Source organism: Salvelinus fontinalis, chromosome 24, assembly GCF_029448725.1.
Source record: "Salvelinus fontinalis isolate EN_2023a chromosome 24, ASM2944872v1, whole genome shotgun sequence".
NCBI lineage: Eukaryota > Metazoa > Chordata > Actinopteri > Salmoniformes > Salmonidae > Salvelinus > Salvelinus fontinalis.
In genome coordinates this window covers 15,446,688-15,468,180 of record NC_074688.1, presented here as the reverse complement: position 1 = coordinate 15,468,180, position 21,493 = coordinate 15,446,688, and the positions used below count along the sequence as shown (strand labels likewise).

Genomic DNA, 21,493 nt, shown 5'->3' with positions numbered 1-21,493 from the left:
TTTTGTCTTGAACATTCACCCACATGCACAATCCATGTATCAATTGTCTCAAGGCTTAAAAATCATTCTTGAACCTGTCTCCCCTTCATCTACACTGATTGAAGTAGATTTAACAAGTGATATCAATAAGGTATCATAGCTTGCACCTGGTCAGTCTATGTCAATGAAAGAGCAGGTGTCCATCGCACTGCACACAATTTAGTCTTGAATGATGAATGCCAATGTACATATACCAGAGATAAGGGACTGTTGATATTGCAACCACACAACTCAAACAACAGTTCACCAGTATGAACCAAAAATTCAAGAACTGTTGTCTGCTAAATATGATAACCTGTTTGCATCTACCAATGTTTTAGCTGTCCAGCATCCAGACAACCTTCCCCCAGAGCTTCCTGTCTCTTTCTGTAAGGTGTTGAGGCCGGGAATTAAGGCGAATGAGAGGCTAAATTAAAGATGTTGCTGAACTGATGCATTTGAAGCACCACTCCCGGCTTCTGCCCAGTTTCCCTGATGTTGCTACGGCAATCAAGCTATTTTTAACCATCCCTGTAACTGTCGCTTCTGCGGAGAGATGGTTTTCTAAACCAAAAATCATAAAGAACTACCTAAGGCTCTCGGGTCTGATATGCGCTTTTGAACACCTGAGTAAGCTCCACACATTGCACTGGCGCTGTCGTAGCCTTGACGATATACTACCTAATACTTTCAATCAGTTTAATTTGTTAGTTTTCAAGACCTGGGCACTTTTTCAGTCACATTCCTGAAGCCCAAGAAACAAAACACTTAGTCTCCTAGTACATATGAAAATTAAAAAGGTTTATGAATGAATGACAATTTGGAGGGATACGGCCAAAACGATTATTACATTTCTTTTTTAAATTGACATTGATAACAGGCGTAAGGCTCTCCAGAATTCGTGCCCCCCCCCCCCCCACATCTTCGGGGGTGTTCGATAAACCAGTGCAGTAAATGTATGTTTTGCATTTGTAAAAAAAAATTGGGATGATAATTAAGTTTTCTTTTACCTTTATTTAACTAAGCTAGTCAGTTAGGAACAAATTCTTATTTTCAATGACAGCCTAGGAACAGTGATTATTACATTTGTTACATTTATTACATCTGCCCCTGAACAACTGCCTTGTTCAGGGGCAGAACGACAGATTCGGGGATTCAATCTTGCAACCTCTCGGTTACTAGTCCACTGCTCTAACCACTTGGCTACCTGCCGCCCCAATAGTTGAGTGTTAAAGGTTTCCAAAACCGTATTGTAATCAAGGATCAATTTCCAGATAGAGCGTTTCACACTTGACCAAATCCCCTCTGACCCGTTGTTATAAGATAATGGTACTGAACAATTGAACTATCTGAACAATCATCAATTCTAGTATCTAGACTACTTTTGCTCTTCAGTTTACAATTTTTTTTATCACAATCATCGACTTGACTTAGAGCTTACAAAGACTGTTTAGTGTGTGTTATTCTATTTTCATGAATATTACCATAAACACTCTCACTTTTCTGCTTTGCTTAGCCACTGAATATGTTACATTGAAGCAATCTCAGAGGTTATTACATGACCAGTGCAAGGAGAAAGGAACATGGTTGTCATTGCTTAGTTGGAATATGATCACATACAAATGTCCACCTACAGTTCTCCTCTATAAAAGTGTCCTCTCTGTCACAGGTGTGAAAATGGTTCCCTAGACAACTTTTACATTTTCATATGATAGGCAGAGGAGTCTGGTGGGAGGAGCTATAGAAGGACGGGTTCATTGTAATGGCTGGAATGGAATCAATGGAACGGAGTCAAACGTGGTTTCCATATGTTTGATACCATTCCATTTCTTACATTCCAGCCATTACAATGAACCCGTTGTGATACGGCTCCTCCCACCAGCCTCCTTTGATGATAGAGCAGGTTCTTCCCCCATTATGACGAAAGAATATGTACTAAATGGGCAATCTGGGACTCAAACAACATCATAATGCTTACCTCTTGTCATCTCTGTACCACTCAAACGCTGGTTTGGGCACTGCGGCCGCGTCACACTGAAGAACCCCCATTCGGCCCACCTGGGTTTCAGAGCTCTTGGCCGTCTTGATGGCGGGAGGATCTGAGGATCCAATGACAATAGTTCATCTTGGTTATATTTTTTTCCTCTCTGCATAAAACCAATCATCAATTAATGAAAGACATATCATGAATCTCAATGTAGTAAAAAACGTAAGGCCAGGAGAAATAGGAGTCACCCCCCCCCCAAAATGAACCTACAGTTGACGACAACATTGACGTATTTGACGTCCGGTGTGGCCACGTCATTGCTGGCTTTGCATTCGTAGCGGCCCGCCTGGTTCCTCATGATCCCTGATATATCCAGGTACTCCTCCCCATCTAGAGAATCGGCTGTGGGGAGACACAGAGAGCCAGAGAGGGTGAATGGAGGACAAACGGAGAACAGAATAGCTTCCAGGAAAAGCAGAACACTGTTCAATGCAGCTCTGATGCTTCCAATCAGCCTGAGTAATGTCGGACCAAATGTTTGTATCAAATGGAGAGTCAACTAGACGAACCTGAAACAGCAGCTCCCTTAATTAGTCACGTATGTCTCCCGAGTTTCTCTCATTTAGCCTATCGACTCAGAATATGGACATATTTCCCAGTCAGATCGAGGTGTGATCAGGATGAGGAGAATGCCAAGCATATGGATAAGACGCTGACTCCGCAGTGCTGTCTTGGGTAGATTAGATACCGGTACAATTGCTACATACAGTGCCATGGGATAGCATTGACGAAGGTACCATGGGATAGCATTGACGAAGGTGCCATGGGATAGCATTGACGAAGGTACCATGGGATAGCATTGACGAAGGTACCATGGGATAGCATTGACGAAGGTACCATGGGGTAACATTGACTAAAGCTGTTCGCAAATGTACTGTATCAACATTTCTCTTGGCATTGCTAAATGGATATTGATTGATAGGAACAACAGCCTGCAGTGAATGCATGAAGACTCCTGAGACCTGTTTAACCTTATAACCAACATGTTTTTCCCAACCCCCTCAAATGTGTAGAAGACAGAGACAGTGTCTGAAAAAAACCCCCACACAAAAACAGCTAAACCTCCAAATGCCACCGAACCCGACTAAATAAAACAATGGGCACGCCTCAACTGAGCTGACACTCAGGGAGCAAGGTCTTCTACCCTGTGAAATTAAGTAACAACCCTGGAACTTGAATATGGAAGGCTGTTCCAAAACAATTTCTTTGCTTTGTGAACACTGATGGGTTCTGACTTCTAAACTTAAAATTATGAAATATTCTTGCCCATGTCACTGAGGGAGAGGGGGGAATGCAGAACGTTTACATTCTGCCAGAACATGTTATTGTTAGACATCAGGTATCCTATGGAGAGGAGAAGGGCCACAGTCTGGTACAAGTCAACAGGACAGCCGTGAGTTGGGGAGGAGTGAGTTGGGGAGGGCTGAGGTTAGGTCAGATGAAGTTAGAAGAACATGCTTCACTAAAGTCCTGTCTAGCAACAGAGATGTATTGGCTGTCCAGGTGTGTAAGGAACAGACTCAGCATAGGACAAAGGTTTAAATACCAGCGCTTGTGTAAATATGTCTTTGTCTTATGCAGCTGTGTGACCCACTTGGTGAATAAACCTGGTTTGAGCTTTACTAATCGTCTGTGAGTTTTAACTTTGTTTATTTTAGACTCTAACAACACACACCTACCTTGTCTTAAATAACAAAACAAAAATACAACATTTGACATATCACATTTTTCCAATTAGAGACTCTCAAGTTATTCTCATCGATTTGTTTGTGGCTAAATCTGAAATGTGGTCTCAGTAAACATACCTAACAACCTCAACGTCAAGTCTCTGCAACGCAGCAGCACTCCCAGCTGCATGCCCAATGTATCAAGCTCGTTCTCTGCTACACCCATAGAACTAGAATACTAATAATTTACTAGTCTCTCTATGGCTACGCCTCTGTTTCTCTGGTTGGTATTATTGTCTGGTGTAGTTCAATGCTTATGAAAAGATGAATCAGATCAAAGGGTCCTCCTAGCATGACCACTGCAGCCATGTCAAACACGCTCATCGTGGACAAAGGATGCCATGATTGGAAAAGTACGTTGGAAATCAGTTGCCATGGAAATGTATTGTGGCTGCTTGATCGTTTTATCATTAAGGCAGTTGGACTTCACCTGAATAGATATTTCTTGAGGGGCTAGAGAGAGAAGAAGATGTCTTGGCTACAATCTACAGTACTGTAGCTTACTTACAGAATATATCTAGGTAACACTTTATTTGGATAGTCCATCTGTAGTTCCTCTACAGACGATCAGTAAAATGTATTCTATCTACTAACCCTTACCCAAGCTCTAACCTTAACCTAACCCTAACCTTAACCCTTACCCATATTCTAAACCTAACCCTGACTGTAACCTTAGCAAGCAGGTTTCCATCTACAGATCTACAGACTAGCCAAATAAAGTGTGACCAAAATGATTAGAATAATGAAACATATTTACTACAAGCGAACTGGAAATATTAAGTCAATAACTCAACAACAACAAAACTTGTTTTGTTTAATTCATTACTCTATTAAATAAAAAATGTCGCCCAGGAGGCTTGAGCATCCTTTTGATAAACATTCATCTCTTTACATACACTTCAAGTATTAACTCTCAGAAACAAAGTAACGATGAAAAATAGGCCTACCTTCACCAGGAAAGAACCTGTTTCTAGAGCTATTCTATCTCTGTGTGGATTCAGCAGGTATACGTCACTGCTTTCCATGGGCCCCATGGGGAATGGAAAAGTGATTGATTTGGAGCACATTCAAAATCCCATGATGGCACAGCCATACAACTCTATGCTAATCCAGTGAGTGAGTGAGAAGCCCAATGAGGTGGGAGAGCATGGAGTGCACATTTCTTATTTCACATAATCATCTTAGAATGTCGGAGCAATAAATCAGCTTGAGTGGGAAAGAAAGAGAGGAATTCCAAATCACAGACTATGATAGTTTGTGTGGGTGTGTATGTTTTTGTTCGTGGCTGTGTGTGAACTGTAGAAAATGGAAGACTGAGGTGTGTGTGTGGGAGAGAGTGTGTCTATGCCTGTATCCTGTTCTGGCTGGGTATACAAGTTTAAGACATGAATAGGTGTTCTCTACCATTCTCCCCCGAAAGTCCTGGGCTCACTCAGTTAAAAACAAAGCCAGTGATGTTCCCTTGACGCAGACAGACCCCTAGGAGAACTGTCCAAGACCATCCTGTTGAGCGGCTAGCTCTGCCTAGCATCGCTAAACATCGTATTCACTTCAGCTTATTGTGAATACAGGCAAAAGTTTAAGGTCCAAGACATTCAGCACCACACCTCTCTAACTTGCTTTGAGCTCGGATGTACTTTAGATAGGCCCCGTATCTATCTTGCTAAGCTGCAAACGCATGACAAGCTATGACAATTAAATAAACGAATTCCACTTCATGACTCTCACCCATTTATGATGAACAGTGTTTATGAAAACGGAACTTAAAAACATCTCTATGAAAATGGCACTTAAATTCAACTTTGATGAAAAGCTCAATTTGGCTTGTGCCATGCTTTAATTTATCATGTTGCCTGTGCGCCAGCAACAATGAAAGACAAGGCATATCATTATTTCCCAACAAATTCTAGTTCTGAATAAAAGGCGTACGACCCTAGGGCTATCTAGCACCAGGATTGGGGAGCAACATAAAAGTCCAGTGGTCCGTGAGCCTCACACTCATAAATGTGTGGTGAAAGGTTATTTGCATTGAGCCGTATTACTTTGGGATTGTCTCAACAATTGAATTGCCTTATATTCTTGGGAAAACAACTACATTAGGGTGAAGGCACAACAGAGAAGGGGGCTACTGAGGGGAAGACAGCTCATAATAATGGCTGGAATGGCATGGATGGAATGGATTCAAACACATCCATGTGTTTGAGACCATTCCATTTATTCCGTTCAAGCCATTACTATGAGCCATCCTCCCCAATTAAGGTGCCACCAACTTCCTGTGTCCCCAACCCACTACCACCTCCCAACCACTCCCCCAGACACACACACAGAGTTCACTGCCAGGAGGGAGCTGAGAGCCTGCAGCAGCATATAACTCATCTCAGAATGAATCAGATGGGACTGGGTAGGTCAACTCTAATCCTGGTCACATTAGCATGGAATCACAGAAATTCCACTCACGTTTGAGCCTCGTACTGCAGCACGGAATGCCCGCCTAGCCAAAAGATCCCTTATATTTCTGATGACAAGTTTCCTTGAACAGGGTAGTTCAACTGTGTGTGTGTGTGTGTGTGTCTGTTGGCGTCTGTTGGTGAGCCAGTGTTTTGGACAGACCTTTCGTAAGGGAAGTAGAAGGCAGATTTGAGACACTATAGAGAGCAAAGCACAATCCATCAGTGAGGAGAGACTCAGCATCAGGTAGCAGCGCAACTGCAGTTGGCAACTAAATGCTAATTTGCATGGCCATGCATTATTCATGAGCATCATTTACCACTATGCGAAATGTTAGATTTATTTTGTGAATACTAATTTATGTTAAGCAGTTGATTTGAGGAGAACTTGGGGAGAAGGGTCCAAAATGGCTCTGCAACATTTCTTTTCTTTTCTCCTCTACTTTCTAAGTGCTGTCAAATGGAAAACACTCGGCTTTATCTTTCCCAAACACACGGAGTCAATCTTTTTGTCAGGCAATTGTCTGATTTAGATGATGAGCGGTCAATACATAATTACCCCAGCCTGTTCTTTAAGACTCTTAGTGGGAAGATAATGAACAAATGACTGAGCTGAAGCACCACCCATCTTTATCATTATTTTGGTCACATCAGCAGTTATAGGGCCAATCTAAATGAAAACACCCACATGCTGACATATACGAAGGTCTTCAGGGAAACATTTTCACCTCAGTGAAAGACCACTCTTAGATCAAAACCTAAAAGCTCAAAACCATTTTACAGATATCATTCCCATTAGTGCAGGCGTGCCGTATCACGCTGATCAGCGCATCAGATAAACAAATCTATTTTATTGAATCATAGACTACACATTATTCCAGCATGGCTTCTAATTTCCTGAGTCTTTATGGATTGGTCAAATAGGGTTGCCTTGGGACACGCTCTTTGTGTTGACCAAGGACACTCAGGTCACATCACCCTTAGCACATCCCATGATGCACCACGTTGTGGTCACAAAGGCCTGGAGGGGGGAGCTGAGAGTGATGATGGGAGAGAGTCACACAACAACAAGTGTGCCTCTTTTTAGTCAGTGTGGCTGGGTGGTGCTAATGGTGTGTGTGTGTGTGTGTGTGTGTGGACGGGATAAACCTCCAGTGACAGTGGACAGGTCTGGGATCAGCTGCAGTGCCAGATGCGGAGCTCTCTCTCTGTCTGTGATCCCTGGGGGGAGCACTTAATCCCCTCCCACGAGCAGCCCTCTACATGTGTCACACCCGCTGCCAGGGCTGAACCTGAGCCACCCTGACAAGGGCCTGTCACATCTCACAGTTCACAGCCTTCTCAGGGACAGCCTGGAGAATGTCAGCAAGGCACTGCCTGTTTCCTGCACTTGAGCACGGAGGAGCAGTGAGCCTTCCATGAACATGCAAGTCAGGGACCTTGGGATTGTGTGACTAGTTCTGGGAAGTACTCGACATCAATCTCAGGGCTGACAGAGGTGGGGACTCTGGAGTGTGTAGCATGCTGAGCTGTGGTGGACAGGGATGAGTTGTGTATTATTGAGACCAAGTCACTCATAGTATAGAGAATGGCAGGGACAGACTTTGACCAGAAATAGATCCGGGCATCTCTAACACACCGGCCCATTGTTTCCCTCAAGGCCGCCACACCGGCCCGAGTCTCCCATGATTATCCAAATAATTATCATTTTGTTGAAAAACAGCAACTATTAATACAGGCCCACTGTGTTAAAGATGACCAGCCCATCTGGTATTTGCCAGAATTGCCCTATGGCTAGTCCACTCTGGAGCATGGCTGGTTTCAGAGTAGTATGGGGAGAACACTCTTATTTAACAGCTAGGATGTTGTTTTAGAATACATTTTAATCTAATCGGATTTTAACATCCCTGTCTGAGCATAATGGTTAATTGGTTTGACTAGATGTCTACTAATGTGCAGTACATTTGACATTTTAGTCATTTAGCAGACACTCTTATCAAGAGTGACAAACAATTAGTGCATTCATCTTAAGATAGCTAGGTGAGACAACAACACATCCCGATCGTATCAAGTGCATTTTTCCTCAACAAAGTACACCACAAGATGTAAACCGATTTGCAAGAATAATTCATGTGCAAGAATAAGTCTGGATGTTGGGAGGGGCAAGCCCTGCTTGTCCAGGTGTGTGAGTTCTCATCAGTAGAGCGGAGGTTGATCCTGGCTATACCCCTGCAGCATTAAATGAGTGCCAAAAGGCATTATATCAGGGGCGGGAACATCAAATGCATACTTTAACATTAATTAACTGCGCTCAGCTCCTGAATTATCCAATGACGTGAGTGATCACACATTTAATGAGATCTCTTATTCACATACTTAAATATACCCCTCAAAAACATCACTTTTTCCCTCAAAAAGCCATGTACCACTGATGTCTGTGAGTGGCTTCCCATAGCCCAAAGCGTGTAATATGAGGAGCACCAAAGGGTATGTATATTTCCTACTTGTCTGACTTCCATTTTGGTGGTCCGGAAAGCGTGCACTGAAAGATTCCTTGCTTTACCAAGAGTTCAACTTTCTTCGCAGCATTTTCAGTGTGGTGCCCTCCGCCCCCGCCTGTGACCTTTACAGATACACTTCAGAAATAAACATTGGGTGGGGTGGAGACACACTGAGGCAGAGCACATGCCCAGAGAGAACGGACGCTGTGCGCCTTGCTCTATTGATCACATCCCCACACACAGGAAGCCCGGCAATGTTTCCCAGTCAATATCAGGGACAACAACATCCCACGTCCTCAATGAATACAACTATTGGCATAAAATGCAATAGCTGACATTTTCTTACTTCCAATCCCAATGTGTGTACAATGTGGAAATCTCTAAAATATCTGAATAAATAGCACATACTATTGCTAAGCCTACATTTTCCCTGTATCTGCATCTTTCCAGGAAGCAAAATAGGTGAAGGGCTAGAATTTGGGAGGGAGACAACAGACTAATGTCATGGTTTCTGTCTGGAACTCTGGGAAGCGAATAGTGGCGATCCCAGACCATGCAGGGAGAGCTGAAATAGAAAATGACAGTTCTTTCATCCAATACATCATTTTAAGTCATGTTACGTTTCAATTGTGCTCTCTGTTATACTCTGCTAGAATAATGAAGAGGCACTCCTCTGACAATCTGACAGGTCTGAAAGAATAATATCAATCTGGACTCTGATGGAGAAGTGGGGACTGTGTGTTTTTCTACTTTTCCATTGCGTCTGCTTTTTATTAGAAGCAAACATTCCAATGATAAAAATAATTATCTGCTTGTAACCACTATCAAAATCATAGACAGAGCCATCGATGAGATCAAAATTATAAGCTTTAACCAGGTTTTGAAGCTATAAAGTGTTTGCTTACAAAATACATTGTTGACAAACAATGGAGAAAAACAAGCTTATATTTTTGGGTTTCTCAAAGGGTCCAACAGTTAAACTAAGCTCATTAGGCATTTATAAGTTATCTTCTTAAATAATCAATGGCTATACATCACTACACTAAAAGTTTAAAAAAATGTATTCACCACAAAGGTTTGAGCTGCAGTTTGATAGCAAAACATTAACATTTCAAAATAGAGTATTGGAGAATAAAATTCCTGGGATAATTGGCTGTAATGGTTCGATTTAGAGCAACCACAACAACATATTGGTTTCATTATTGCAATCCGTTAGAGGGCTTTCACTTGAAAGAAATTGCATTGTCAAATCATCCAGTTCTGTGTTTGAATGAAAGGGGAGTGTGAGAAGCTGCAGGTGTGTCTCAGTAATGTATAGGTGTTCTTCAGGCATGCACAACTCAATGAGATGATCACTACCTTTGGGGAACGAGACAAACGAACCGCGTTGACCACATCCACAGGGAGACAACAACGTTAAGCAACGGGACATCTCTCTCTCTCTCTCTCTCTCTCTCTCTCTCTCTCTCTCTCTCTCTCTCTCTCTCTCTCTCTCTCTCTCTCTCTCTCTCTCTCTCTCTCTCTCTCTCTCTCTCTCTCTCTCTCTCTCTCTCTCTCTCTCTCTCTCTCTCTCTCTCTCTCTCTCTCTCTCTCTCTCTCTCTCTCTCTCTCTCTCTCTCTATCTCTCTCTCTCTCCTCTCTCTCTCCTCTCTCTCTCTCCTCTCTCTCTCTCTCTCTCTCTCTCTCTCTCTCTCTCTCTCTCTCTCTCTCTCTCTCTCTGAAATAATAAGCATCCTGTATACCTGAAATAAACGTAACCTAAAGAATTGACTGGAGGATTGCACATAAAATAATCCTAAAACATGGAGAAACAAGGACGAATACACCATTTCATTTTAAACACAGGAACCCTCGCCCAACCCCATCCCTCCCCTTCATGTCTGAGAACACAGATATACAGTGATAAGCAACAATGACAAAATGCTGCCCTTTGATAAGAGTCAAATGCTGCTGGGTGCTTATTGGCTCTTACCTGATGGATTGAGCAGTCGCCAGGTGATTGATGGATCTGGCCTCCCATTGGCTAGACAACTCAATGTCACATTGCTGCCTTCGTTCACAGTGATGTCTTCCGAAACTTTGTAAATGTTTGCCGGAACTGCAAGAGAAAGTGCCATTGGTCATTGTTTATTATTGCAGTAGTAAAAACATGGAGAGTAACATTTCATCTAAAGCAGATATAGTGGCTGTAATATAATAAGTAGAAGCATTTTCTTTTGTAGGGCTCGAGTCTTCCTAAGAACTGTGATGGATTTTCGAAGGCAAGAATAGGAACCACATTGTAGTACTATAGTGAATGAAGTGTACGGTTTATGAAATATTCAAATACTACTAAATTGTGTCTACATGTCAAATGTCAACATGAGCAATTATCAACAACATTAGGCAAACGGCTGTGTCGCATGAACATAAGTCTTTACAATACGTTTGTCGCTGTGGAATAGGCTACATGTCCATTTTTCAGTATAGTTAAATGCAAAAGTTTGAATTCAAAAGTATTGCAATGTTAATTCAACAAGAAAAGGAAAAGAGTTTCAAATGGAAAAGAGTTTCTGTAGCTCAACCCAATCCATTACCCAACAAAAGATTAAATTAACTGAAACCCTAGGTGCACGACTTTGACTGATGTTCGAAGAAAGCCGAACGTTTGTCATCTGAATGTAATGTTTAATCGGCCTTCTACCTCTCAATTCTGATTTACTCTGCACCTAAACAAATAAAACAGGGAACGTATTACTCAGATGAAACTGCTCTGACAAATTAAGAAAGCGAGGTGCACTCTATTTTCTCATTGGTCAGCAGTTCAATTGTAATCAATCTGAGTGCACAGAGAGGGCATACAGACATCATTGGGAATTTCAAAACGATGGGTGGATGGAGGCGAGGTGTTGGATACGCACATCTTTGCTAGAAACTATTGATCAATGACTTGTAAATGATGAATGGGGCAAAATACATAGAGTAATACAGAAACATTGTATTGTAGAAGTTGAACAAGTAGCTCAACGATTACAAATGCACATATACTGCATATGTCCATATACCACTCTCAGGTATAATAAACATGTTCTTTCGCATTCTCGTGTCACCTAAAATAAGACGTGTTGCAGTCAAGGTGAGTCAAACTTGTAGTTGCCAAGCTGTTTGAGACTTGACAACATGGAAAACGTGTTCTATTTGTTGTCAAATATGACAGAGGATTAATCAATACATCAGTGTGCCTCTGGATTTCCCCCCCAAAAGGTCTGTTTTTATACTGATACTGACCATGTAACATCCCTCAGCTGATGCTTCATACTCTCCTCTAGATTCCCTCTCTCTGGCCAGTACAGCCTGTCCCTTTAATGACATCTGACAACGTAGCTATTTTATTGCCAAACCACATTAAATGAAGCCATACAGAGTTATTGCATGAGTCAAATGACCACAGAAAGTGAAGATGTGTTTTTCGATAAGGGAAGGATTGAAGTGACAGGGAATCCAATAGCTTTTTCTCAAAGAAGCGGGCTGGAAATATCAATGCTCTGATTGGCTGAATGAGGACCCGGGCATTAATCTAAACCAGGCCAGTCGCACAGATAAAAATTAGTTTGAGAAAAAACAACAGCTCCCAGACAGATAACCCTGTCACGTTCTAAACAGAAATAGTCGAGGCGGTTCATGAATCAAATGAATAAAGAGTCTAAACTCTAAACCATTTCAACATAGTGGCTATAGCTCCCAGCAAGGATTGCAATCTTAGTCATGGGTCAGCCTTCAAGGAACAATATTTGAAAGGGCAGTTCTTTGAAAAACTCTTTCGCTGGCTGCCCAGGATTCTAAAGCGACGTACAAGGGATTGTGTGAGGTCGATCTGACACACGAAGCCTAGAGAAATAATTTGCCGTTCCTGGTTAGATGGGATCAAATCGTAGCTTTAGCTTCTGCCAAAACATTTATTTTGCCTTTCAAGAAACACATCAGTGATTTAATCTACAGGCTGAGAAAAGTAGAATCACCTTTAAACATTTCTTTCCCACATTGTTTATTTGAGCATTTTCAAATTTCTTCAAGTGATTGTAAATATTTTTTCTTTCCAACCCCGTCAACATAGTCACATTTTGAGTCAGCTTATTATATCCCAAAGACCATGTGATCCTAGAAAAAAAGTGAAAAACAGACGCAAATATCACGCAAATACATTGACCTATGCTTCAACTTTGCTAATACAACTTCAAAGCCTTGAAAGCATGAGAAACTATAACATAATTAGAAGAAGCTTGTTGTATCAAATCCATGTGATAATATAACCTGACAGTCAGTTCCTGGCTTTTCCTGGATTCCTGACGAGCCAAACCACCCAGGGAGGTAGCGATGATCAAAGTCCCAGAATGGTTAACCTCAGAGAAATGTAAAGAAACCCAGCCGTACCTCCAGTGTCACAGATGTCCTGATCAATGTGTTTACTTTCAAGCCACAGCCTTTTAATCTAGCTATGACTCATCTTTAGCTGAGAATGGTGGACAGAGAGAGAGACACACACAGAAAATAAAACAGAATTAGCTTGGTAGCCGATTAAGATTCTCACTATCGCACTCTGCCTGGTACATGCACGCACGCACGTACAACCATTTCAAGGTACTATGCATGAAATGAGCCTTCCAGTTGAAAGAGAGAGGATGACAACAACAGGTATTCCCAGCCAAAAATGTCTCACACCTGCATTGTGTAATGTCTCAAACTACATTGAACAAAAATATAAACGCAACATGTAAAGTGTCGGTCCCTTGTTTCATGAGCTGAAATAAAAGATTCAAGAATTGTTCCATACACACAAAAAGCTTATTTCTCAAAAAATTGGGGAACAAATTTGTTTACATCCCGGTTAGTTAGCATTTCTCCTTTGCCAAGATAATCCAGGTGTGGCATATCAAGAAGCTAATTAAACAGCATGATCATTACACCGGTGCACCTTGTGCTGGGAACAATAAAAGGCAACTCTAAAGTGTGCAGTTTTGCCACACACCCACAGATGTCTTAAGTTCTGAGGGAGCGTGCAATTGGCATGCTGACTGCAGAAATGTTCACCAGAGCTGTTGCCAGAAAATGTAATGTTTATTTCTCTACTATAAGCCGCCTCCAACGTCATTTTAGAGAATTTGGCAGTAGGTACAACCGGCCTCACAACTGCATGCCACGTGCATGGCATTGTGTGGGTGAGCGGTTTACTGATGGCAAAGTTGTGAACGGAGTACCCCATGGTGGCGGTGGGGTTATGGTATGGGCAGGCATAAGCTATGGACAACGAACACAATTGGCCCATTATGAGGTCTATTTATTTTAACAGATGCATATCTGTATTCCCAGTCATGGGAAATCCATAGATTAGGGCCTAATGCATGTATTTCAATTGACTGATTTCCTCATATGAACTGTAACTCAGTCAAATATTTGCATGTTGCGTTTATATTTGTGTTCAGTATACTTGCTATTCATACAGGCGCATCATGCCAGGAACGTTGACTTCCTACAAAATAATATCCTTCTATCGGTTATTTTTCCTATGAGCAGTTTTTTTTGTGAAAGTCCTTTTCGTATCCGATCAGTCGAAACAGAAGTCTTTGGGTTAGCTTGCTATCAAGTAGAGCACCACACTTTGACGTACTCCATAGTCAAATCAATAACAAATCATAGTGAGGTATAAAGTTACAACCGGTTAAAACAGAGATGTTCATATTTCATTGAACACCAGTAATTCAGAGCTCTTTGAATGACTCTACTACCATACCAACTGACCTCTGCGGATCCCTCCTTCTGTCTCTCCACCCACGGCATCCTGCCACGTTCAGACATGACATTTGGACCACTGATGTTACAGGCCTAAATGTTGTCGAGGCAATTATGTTTCCGTAATTTGAATCATTAAAGCATAATCAGCGGAAAGCGCTCGCAGCACTGAGTTCTGCTTTTAGCACTAGCTGCCAATTACTTTCCTCGATGTGCAAAAAGGTTGTTAAACCAGGAACCTTTCAGATGACACAGAACAACCTCCTGAATGTTGTGACACCTCTGAAATGTAATAAAATCACCTCAAACAAGATCATAACTGGCTGCTGGGTTCCTCCCCAAACCTTGACCCAAAAAGGCAATCTGTTACTGCGGAAACAGTGAGAATGACAGCCAGGCAATCTTGTCCATTCAAGGTCTTTAAAGGAGAGGCAACCATCAATTTAGTGGGCGTCTTCAGGATTGGGACTTTTGATGTCAAAGTGTTTATGCATAAGCCTACACTCCTCTTTCAAAAGCCCAGAGGACATGACACATACGAACATGAGTACGCTCTTGAACACTGTCATTGTGAGTCTGCTTGAGTAAGGCAGCATTGAAAAGTAAAAAGAACAGACACAATTGACCAAACTGTTCATTTAAAACAATCCTCCTAACAGATTCTGTCATTAGAAAAATATTGTTACAGGGAAGTAGAGCCTTGTGATCTGATTCCTCGTTAGTTTGCCTGTTTTTGTGAGCATACGCTTACATTTTCAATGCCCATAAACCTATGACTCATTGATCTAGTCCCTTTGAATTCTTCATGGTGTCAATGTGAGTTACCACTATGACAAATCAGTATTTCACTAAATACGAACAAACTCTGGAGTTTGCCAGTTTCCTCATAATAACAAACAAGAAACCGATGCCAACATGTTTGATCAGAGACCTCGGGGTGCGTTTTTTCTGCAGCGGCTGCCACTGTGTAGCTGAAAGAGATGGCACACTTTTAACAGGATACTGTGGTGCACAGAGCCACCGAGCAGTGGGTGCCTCGGCCCCTTTCATTGTGCACTTCTGGCAGAACTGCTGGAGCTGCTGCTCGTAGCTCCTCCACCAACATAATCATCGCCAGCAGCACTCCATGATCTAAACTAAAGCTCTCTCTGAACTTTCAAAGGGGAGAGAGGATATCAAATAGACTAATACCCATTGGAGGCACTTTTGAGCAAGGCTTTGTGTGGATGTGGAGATTTTTTTTGGAGGCAGTTCCTGCTGGCCAGATAAAGGTCTTCTTGAGGACAAATCCCTGATTAATTCAAATGTAGCTTTTTTTCTTTAGAGATGTTCCAGTGGAGGGCAGAGAGGTTTCAACAAGGGCAGAGACTCGTAAATCATACTAACAAATAATTGGTGTTTGTGTTGAAAGGAGAAAACAATAGGAAGGGAAAAGGTAGCGTCAGTATTTCTAACAAGCCAACCGAAGCCCCAGCAGAGAGAAATGCATTGGTGCCCAATGAGCAGGACTTCAACTCGTGAAAAATTGTTGCTCTTTATAAATTCTACAAGCTATAATTCTTATCTCAAGTAAACTTGAATAAATGTACTGCCAGTTCAAGGCAATGTGTACTTTTATCCTTGGCGATCATCCGCATCGTTCAGGACGGCGTGCCAAAACCCCCAGATTCAATTTGTATTCAACACATATCATGATTTAATACCTTATAAAACGGAATGAGATGATAAGAAAACAAAGAGAGGAGGTGACAACAGCTGGCTGGAGGAGAAACTCTTGGCGGTGACCTTTCCTTTTTAGAGGAACTTGGGTTTAACACTCCTTCCTGCTCTCTTGAGCTCTCAGTCCTCCAGCAAACTCATGGAACTTTCTGTAATGCAGTGCTTTAGTTCACCCCTTATCTGTATGACTTAAAGTTACGATACATGACCAAAAGTATGTGGACACTTGCTCGTCGAATATCTTGTTCCAAAATCATGGGCATTAACATGGAGTTGGTCCCCACTTTGCTGCTAAAACAGCCTCCGTTCTTCTGGGAAGGCTTTCCATTAGATGTTGTAACATTGTCATTGTAACAATGACAGACAATGACACTGATGTTGGGCGATTAGGCCTGGCTCGCAGTCGGAGTTTGAATCCATCCCAAAGGTGTTCAATGGGGTTGAGGGCAGAGCTCTGTGCAGGCCAGTCAAGTTCTTCCACACCGACCTCGACAAACCATTTCCGATCTCGACAAACCACTTTGTGCACGGGGGCATTGTCATGCTGAAACAGGAATGGGCCTTCCCCAAACGGTTGCCACAATGTTGGAAGCACAGAATCGTCTAGAATGTCATTGTATTCTTTAGCGTTAAGATTTCCCTACCCTGGAACTAAGGGCCTAGCCCGAACCATGAAAAACAGCCCCAGACCATTATTCCTCCTCCACAAAACTTGACAGTTGGCACTATGCATTGGGGCAGGTAGCGTTCTCCTGGCATCCGCCAAACCCAGATTCATCCGTCGGACTGCCAGATGGTGAAGCGTGATTCATGACTCCAAAGAACCTGTTTCCAGTGCTCCAGAGTCCAATGGTAGGGAGCTTTACACCACTCCAGCCGGCGCTTGACATTACCCCTGGTGATCTTAGGCTTGTGTGAGGCTGCTCAGCCATGGAAACCCATTTCATGAAGCTCCCAGCAAACAGTTCTTGTTCTGATGTTCCTTCCAGAGGCAGTTTGGTACTCGATAGTGAGTGATGCAACCGAGGACAGACAATTTTTATGCGCTACGTGCTTCAGCACTCAGAGGTCACGTTCTGTGAGCTTGTGTGGCCTACCACTTCACGGCTGAGCCATTCTTGCTCCTAGACATTTCCATTTCACAATAACAGCACTTACAGTTGCCCGGGACTAGCAGGGCAGAAATTTGACGAATTGACTTGTTGGAAAGGTGGCATCCTATGACGGTGCCACGTTGAAAGTCACTGAGCTCTTCAGTAAGGCCATTCTACTGCCAATGTTTGTCTATGGAGATTGCATGGCTCTGTGCTCGATTTTGTACACCTGTCAGCAACGGGTTTGGAAATAAATGAATCCAGTAATTTGAAGGGGTTTCCACATACCTTTGTATATGTAGTGTATTTCTGGAGAAGGACGGCTATTTCCCTAGACTAGCAAACAGCTACCGTTAGCATTGACCATTCGGATCAATTGTCTTAATTAATAACCTATGGAAAATATGCCAATAAGATCAGGAGGACACCTTACAAACTCAAGTGCAATCCAAGTTCAATTGAGGCTATAAATATAAGCCTATCATCATGTAATCTTATTGGTCAATGTGAACTGCCAAATTATCATAAATGGCCACGCTCACAAACAATCCTCCATCCAACCCCCCTCAAGTGAAAACTATAGATAAACTGTGGTTATAGATTCCTATTACAAACCATGGTCTAGATTCAATCAGTTCAGCACTAACCCGTTGGAGCTCTCACATCTGTGAGTGGACAACGCTTCGTTGGAGCTCTCACATCTGTGAGTAGACAACGCTTCGTTGGAGCTCTCACATCTGTGAGTAGACAACGCTTCGTTGGAGCTCTCACATCTGTGAGTGGACAACGCTTCGTTGGAGCTCTCACATCTGTGAGTAAACGCTCCTGTGGTCATTGTCACGAATCCACAACCATCCCACTCGCGTTAGAAGTTAAGAACGAGAAAGTGTAGGCTATATATAAATAACGACCCTCAAACTGAAAATCATTAAACAAAATAATGAGGAATTCTATCAGCCTAATTGAGGTGTAGATTACATCACACATTCCAGTGTTCGATTTCTTACCAATGCAAATCTGTGCAGCCAATGAAATATCGACGATAGGTAAGCTATAATGCCTGGACCCGTTTGTGGATTTCACAGCTCTAACGCAGTTCCACCTATAAAACTGTCCTAAAAACAGCTATGCAGTGTGTCGGCTAGCAGGAATCTGATTGAATCTAGCCCAATGTCCTGATTGAAGCCATGCTCACCAGCCCCTTTGGCAAAATATTTCTACAGCTACAAGCACCAAGAATGCGGATTCTGGCAGTCAAACCAGCAATCAGAGCAGGTAATCAATTTTCCTTGATTGCTCTCCGTTCTGTGTAATAATGTTGGATTAGGTAAAGTGCAGGCTGGGATGGGAGGGAAAGACTATTAACTTGTCTCTCCAGAGACAAGCCCTTTGAAACCCTGTACTTTACAGTCATTTGGATTAAACAAGCAATGGGATTAAGGTACTTTATTCAATTTAGTCTGATTGATAGACAGGGTTGGGGAGTAACGGATTACATGTAAGGGATTACCAAAAAAAACTGTAACTGTAATCCGTCACGTTACCAGCAAACATATTTTAATCAGATTACATATACTTTTGAAAAACTAGATGATTACTTTGAGGATTACTTTTAAATTCAGAAAGGATGTTTGCGGTAAAAAATATTTGACACTTCTCTGTTTTCTCAATGACATTCAAATCAGCATTGAAAAAAGGCGCAAGTTTAAGTTTGTTCCACCTGAGCGAGTCTGACCACAAGTCAGAGACCACTATGACGACACACCAAATGTGTTTGATGGATCACAGGAAAAGAGCAGGAATAGGCTTTTGTAGGCTACAGTCCAAGCTATGTCTTCCAGTGGTGCGACTGCTGTCGGCATCCAAAGATTATCCAATTTAAACGCTTGGAGGTAAGGATGACAGCAGTGGTGTAGTCTACGGTGATACGGATATCACTTATTATTGATATCTACATAGCGCATTGATGTGAATCACACTGCTGCTCTCTCATTTAGCTATTTGTGCCTTATGAATTGTGGTTGTTGTAGATGGCTGTTCACAAATCTAAATCTGTATTTGAACCCAGTAATGGTTGAATTCAAGAAGTTTAAACGGTCTATCAATCATTGTTTTTGAAACCAGTGGACAGCCAGTGAAAAATGAGCTTTTGCAACCGCTGCATAGTGCGGATCCCAGCCTATGGAATAAAAGTTCAGGCTTTAATTGCTCAATCTAATTCATGCTGATAAAAAAAAAAATCCATAGGTCTAATGGACACATGCTCAAACGTGAACACTTTAGATAGACTTAAAGAGGCAATCTGTAGTTGCTACATCCATTTTTGGATTTATAAATTATATATACAGTACCAGTCAAAAGTTTGGACATACCAATTCATTAAAGGGCTTTTCTTTATTTTTACTATTTTCTACATTGTAGAATAGTGAACACATTAAAACTATGATAACACATAAGGAATCATGTAGTAACCAAAAAAGTGTTAAACAAATCAAAATATATTTTAGATTTAAGATTCTTCAAAGGAGCCACCCTTTGCCTTGATGATAGCTTTGCACACTCTTGGCAAAGCATGCCATTCCATGAGTGCAGCATTTATTTTTCAACTAGAATCAATGAGCCCAATCAGTTCTCCATGACAACAAAATCATAAACAACAGAGTAGGGCTGGCTAATAAGTCCTTCATTTTGGGGTCATGCTCAGGTAAAACAATGTGGTTAATCTATACTTCCATATTTCCGAGTCCTATTATTGAAGATCAAGGGGTATAACATTTATTGGAATGACTGGAATTCTGATAGACTTTGGTTTTGAATGTAAAGATATAATTGAATCGTATTATTATATGTAGTAGAAAGCGATGGGTTGGAAGAAGCCTACATAACCAACCCATAAAGTAAAATGTAACATCCATATATGGCCAGCTATGTAAACTTTAACATTGATTTATCCTGCAATAGATGTCGTTAAATTGGTAACATACATTTTTGTCTTCTTCTAATGCCTCTTAAGGGGAAAGTAATCTAAAAATAATGGAATGTAATCAGATTGCGTTACTGAGTTTGGGTAACCCAAAAGTTACGTTACTGATTACAATTTTGCACTAGTAACATGTAACTGTAACGGATTACATTTAGAAAGTAACCAACCCAACCCTGTTGATTGACTGTCTTGACACTATAAGGGTAATGAGAAGGCTAAGGATCAATGTAATGATGGAAGACCTCAGTTTCCACACCCTTTCTATTGGTACCACTTTGAAAGTCCTCTTTTACCGTCCCTTCATTTGGTGTAAGTTTCGTTCAACTGAATATTACATCTATCAAATGGTTTTGGGATTACAGTAAGGAACCCGTGCTACAATGTTACCGATGTAAGCATTCCTTTCCTTTGCCTTAGGCATGTGATATTCAATTGAACCTATCAAACAGTTTTGCTTGTTGTGTTTGGTTTGTGCTTACATCTGGTAAGAGACCACTGTCGAGTTATGATGTACGTTTTGTTATTTATTTAATGCCAACAAACGTACATTGTTATATTTACGTAACAGCAAAAACATTTATTTTTTTACTGTGTGGTCAAATAAAATAGCAAAATGGATGTACCAATTCTCTGAATAAGAAATGAGGAAGCTAGGGCAGCAATCTGTACAGAAAGACTGCATAAACACTGTTAAAGCAGGTTTGATTGGACCACCAGACTCCAAGTTGCACTTGATTATCAAACAAGAACAATGCAGTTCTTGGTTAGTATGCGGTTCTCTTCTATTTCCATTTCAACTTGATGTAACGAGAAGCAATCTGAACTAGAATCAACCAGACCCAATGGCATTGACTGAGTGACTGATGTTTCTATCCAGACTATTAGCCTGGCTTGAGCTTAATATACTCTGACTGCTAGTACTGAACAGCTGTGGTAGTGGGGAGACCAGGGAGATATCTGACTATATCTGAAAACCTTCCAGTGTCAAATCTAATTGCTGTATTGGTCGACTGCCTTCAGTAAGGATGATTAGCCGACTCCTCTCTGTAATGCCTTAGGCATACATACATGTACTTACCAAGTGGCAGTGGTGGAAAAATAACTTAATTTTCATACTTGAGACAAAGTAAAGATACCTTAATAGAAAATGACTCAAGTGAAAGTCACCCGGTAAAATACTACTTGAGTATA

The 21,493-nt window shown here is 41.6% G+C and overlaps 1 protein-coding gene across 3 annotated transcripts in view; it reads right to left on the bottom strand.

Moving 5' to 3' along the window:
- The window catches only part of LOC129821995 (limbic system-associated membrane protein-like), a 726,689-nt gene that overhangs the window by 9,804 nt on the left and 695,392 nt on the right, over nucleotides 1–21,493 (bottom strand). For all 3 annotated transcript variants that reach the window (XM_055879809.1, XM_055879808.1, XM_055879806.1), the window contains 3 exons: nucleotides 10,713–10,838; nucleotides 2,276–2,407; nucleotides 1,997–2,117 (listed from right to left, as the gene is read on the bottom strand). In XM_055879809.1, the coding sequence (XP_055735784.1) occupies nucleotides 1,997–2,117; nucleotides 2,276–2,407; nucleotides 10,713–10,838 (379 nt within the window). The remainder of the gene's footprint in view (nucleotides 1–1,996; nucleotides 2,118–2,275; nucleotides 2,408–10,712; nucleotides 10,839–21,493) is intronic.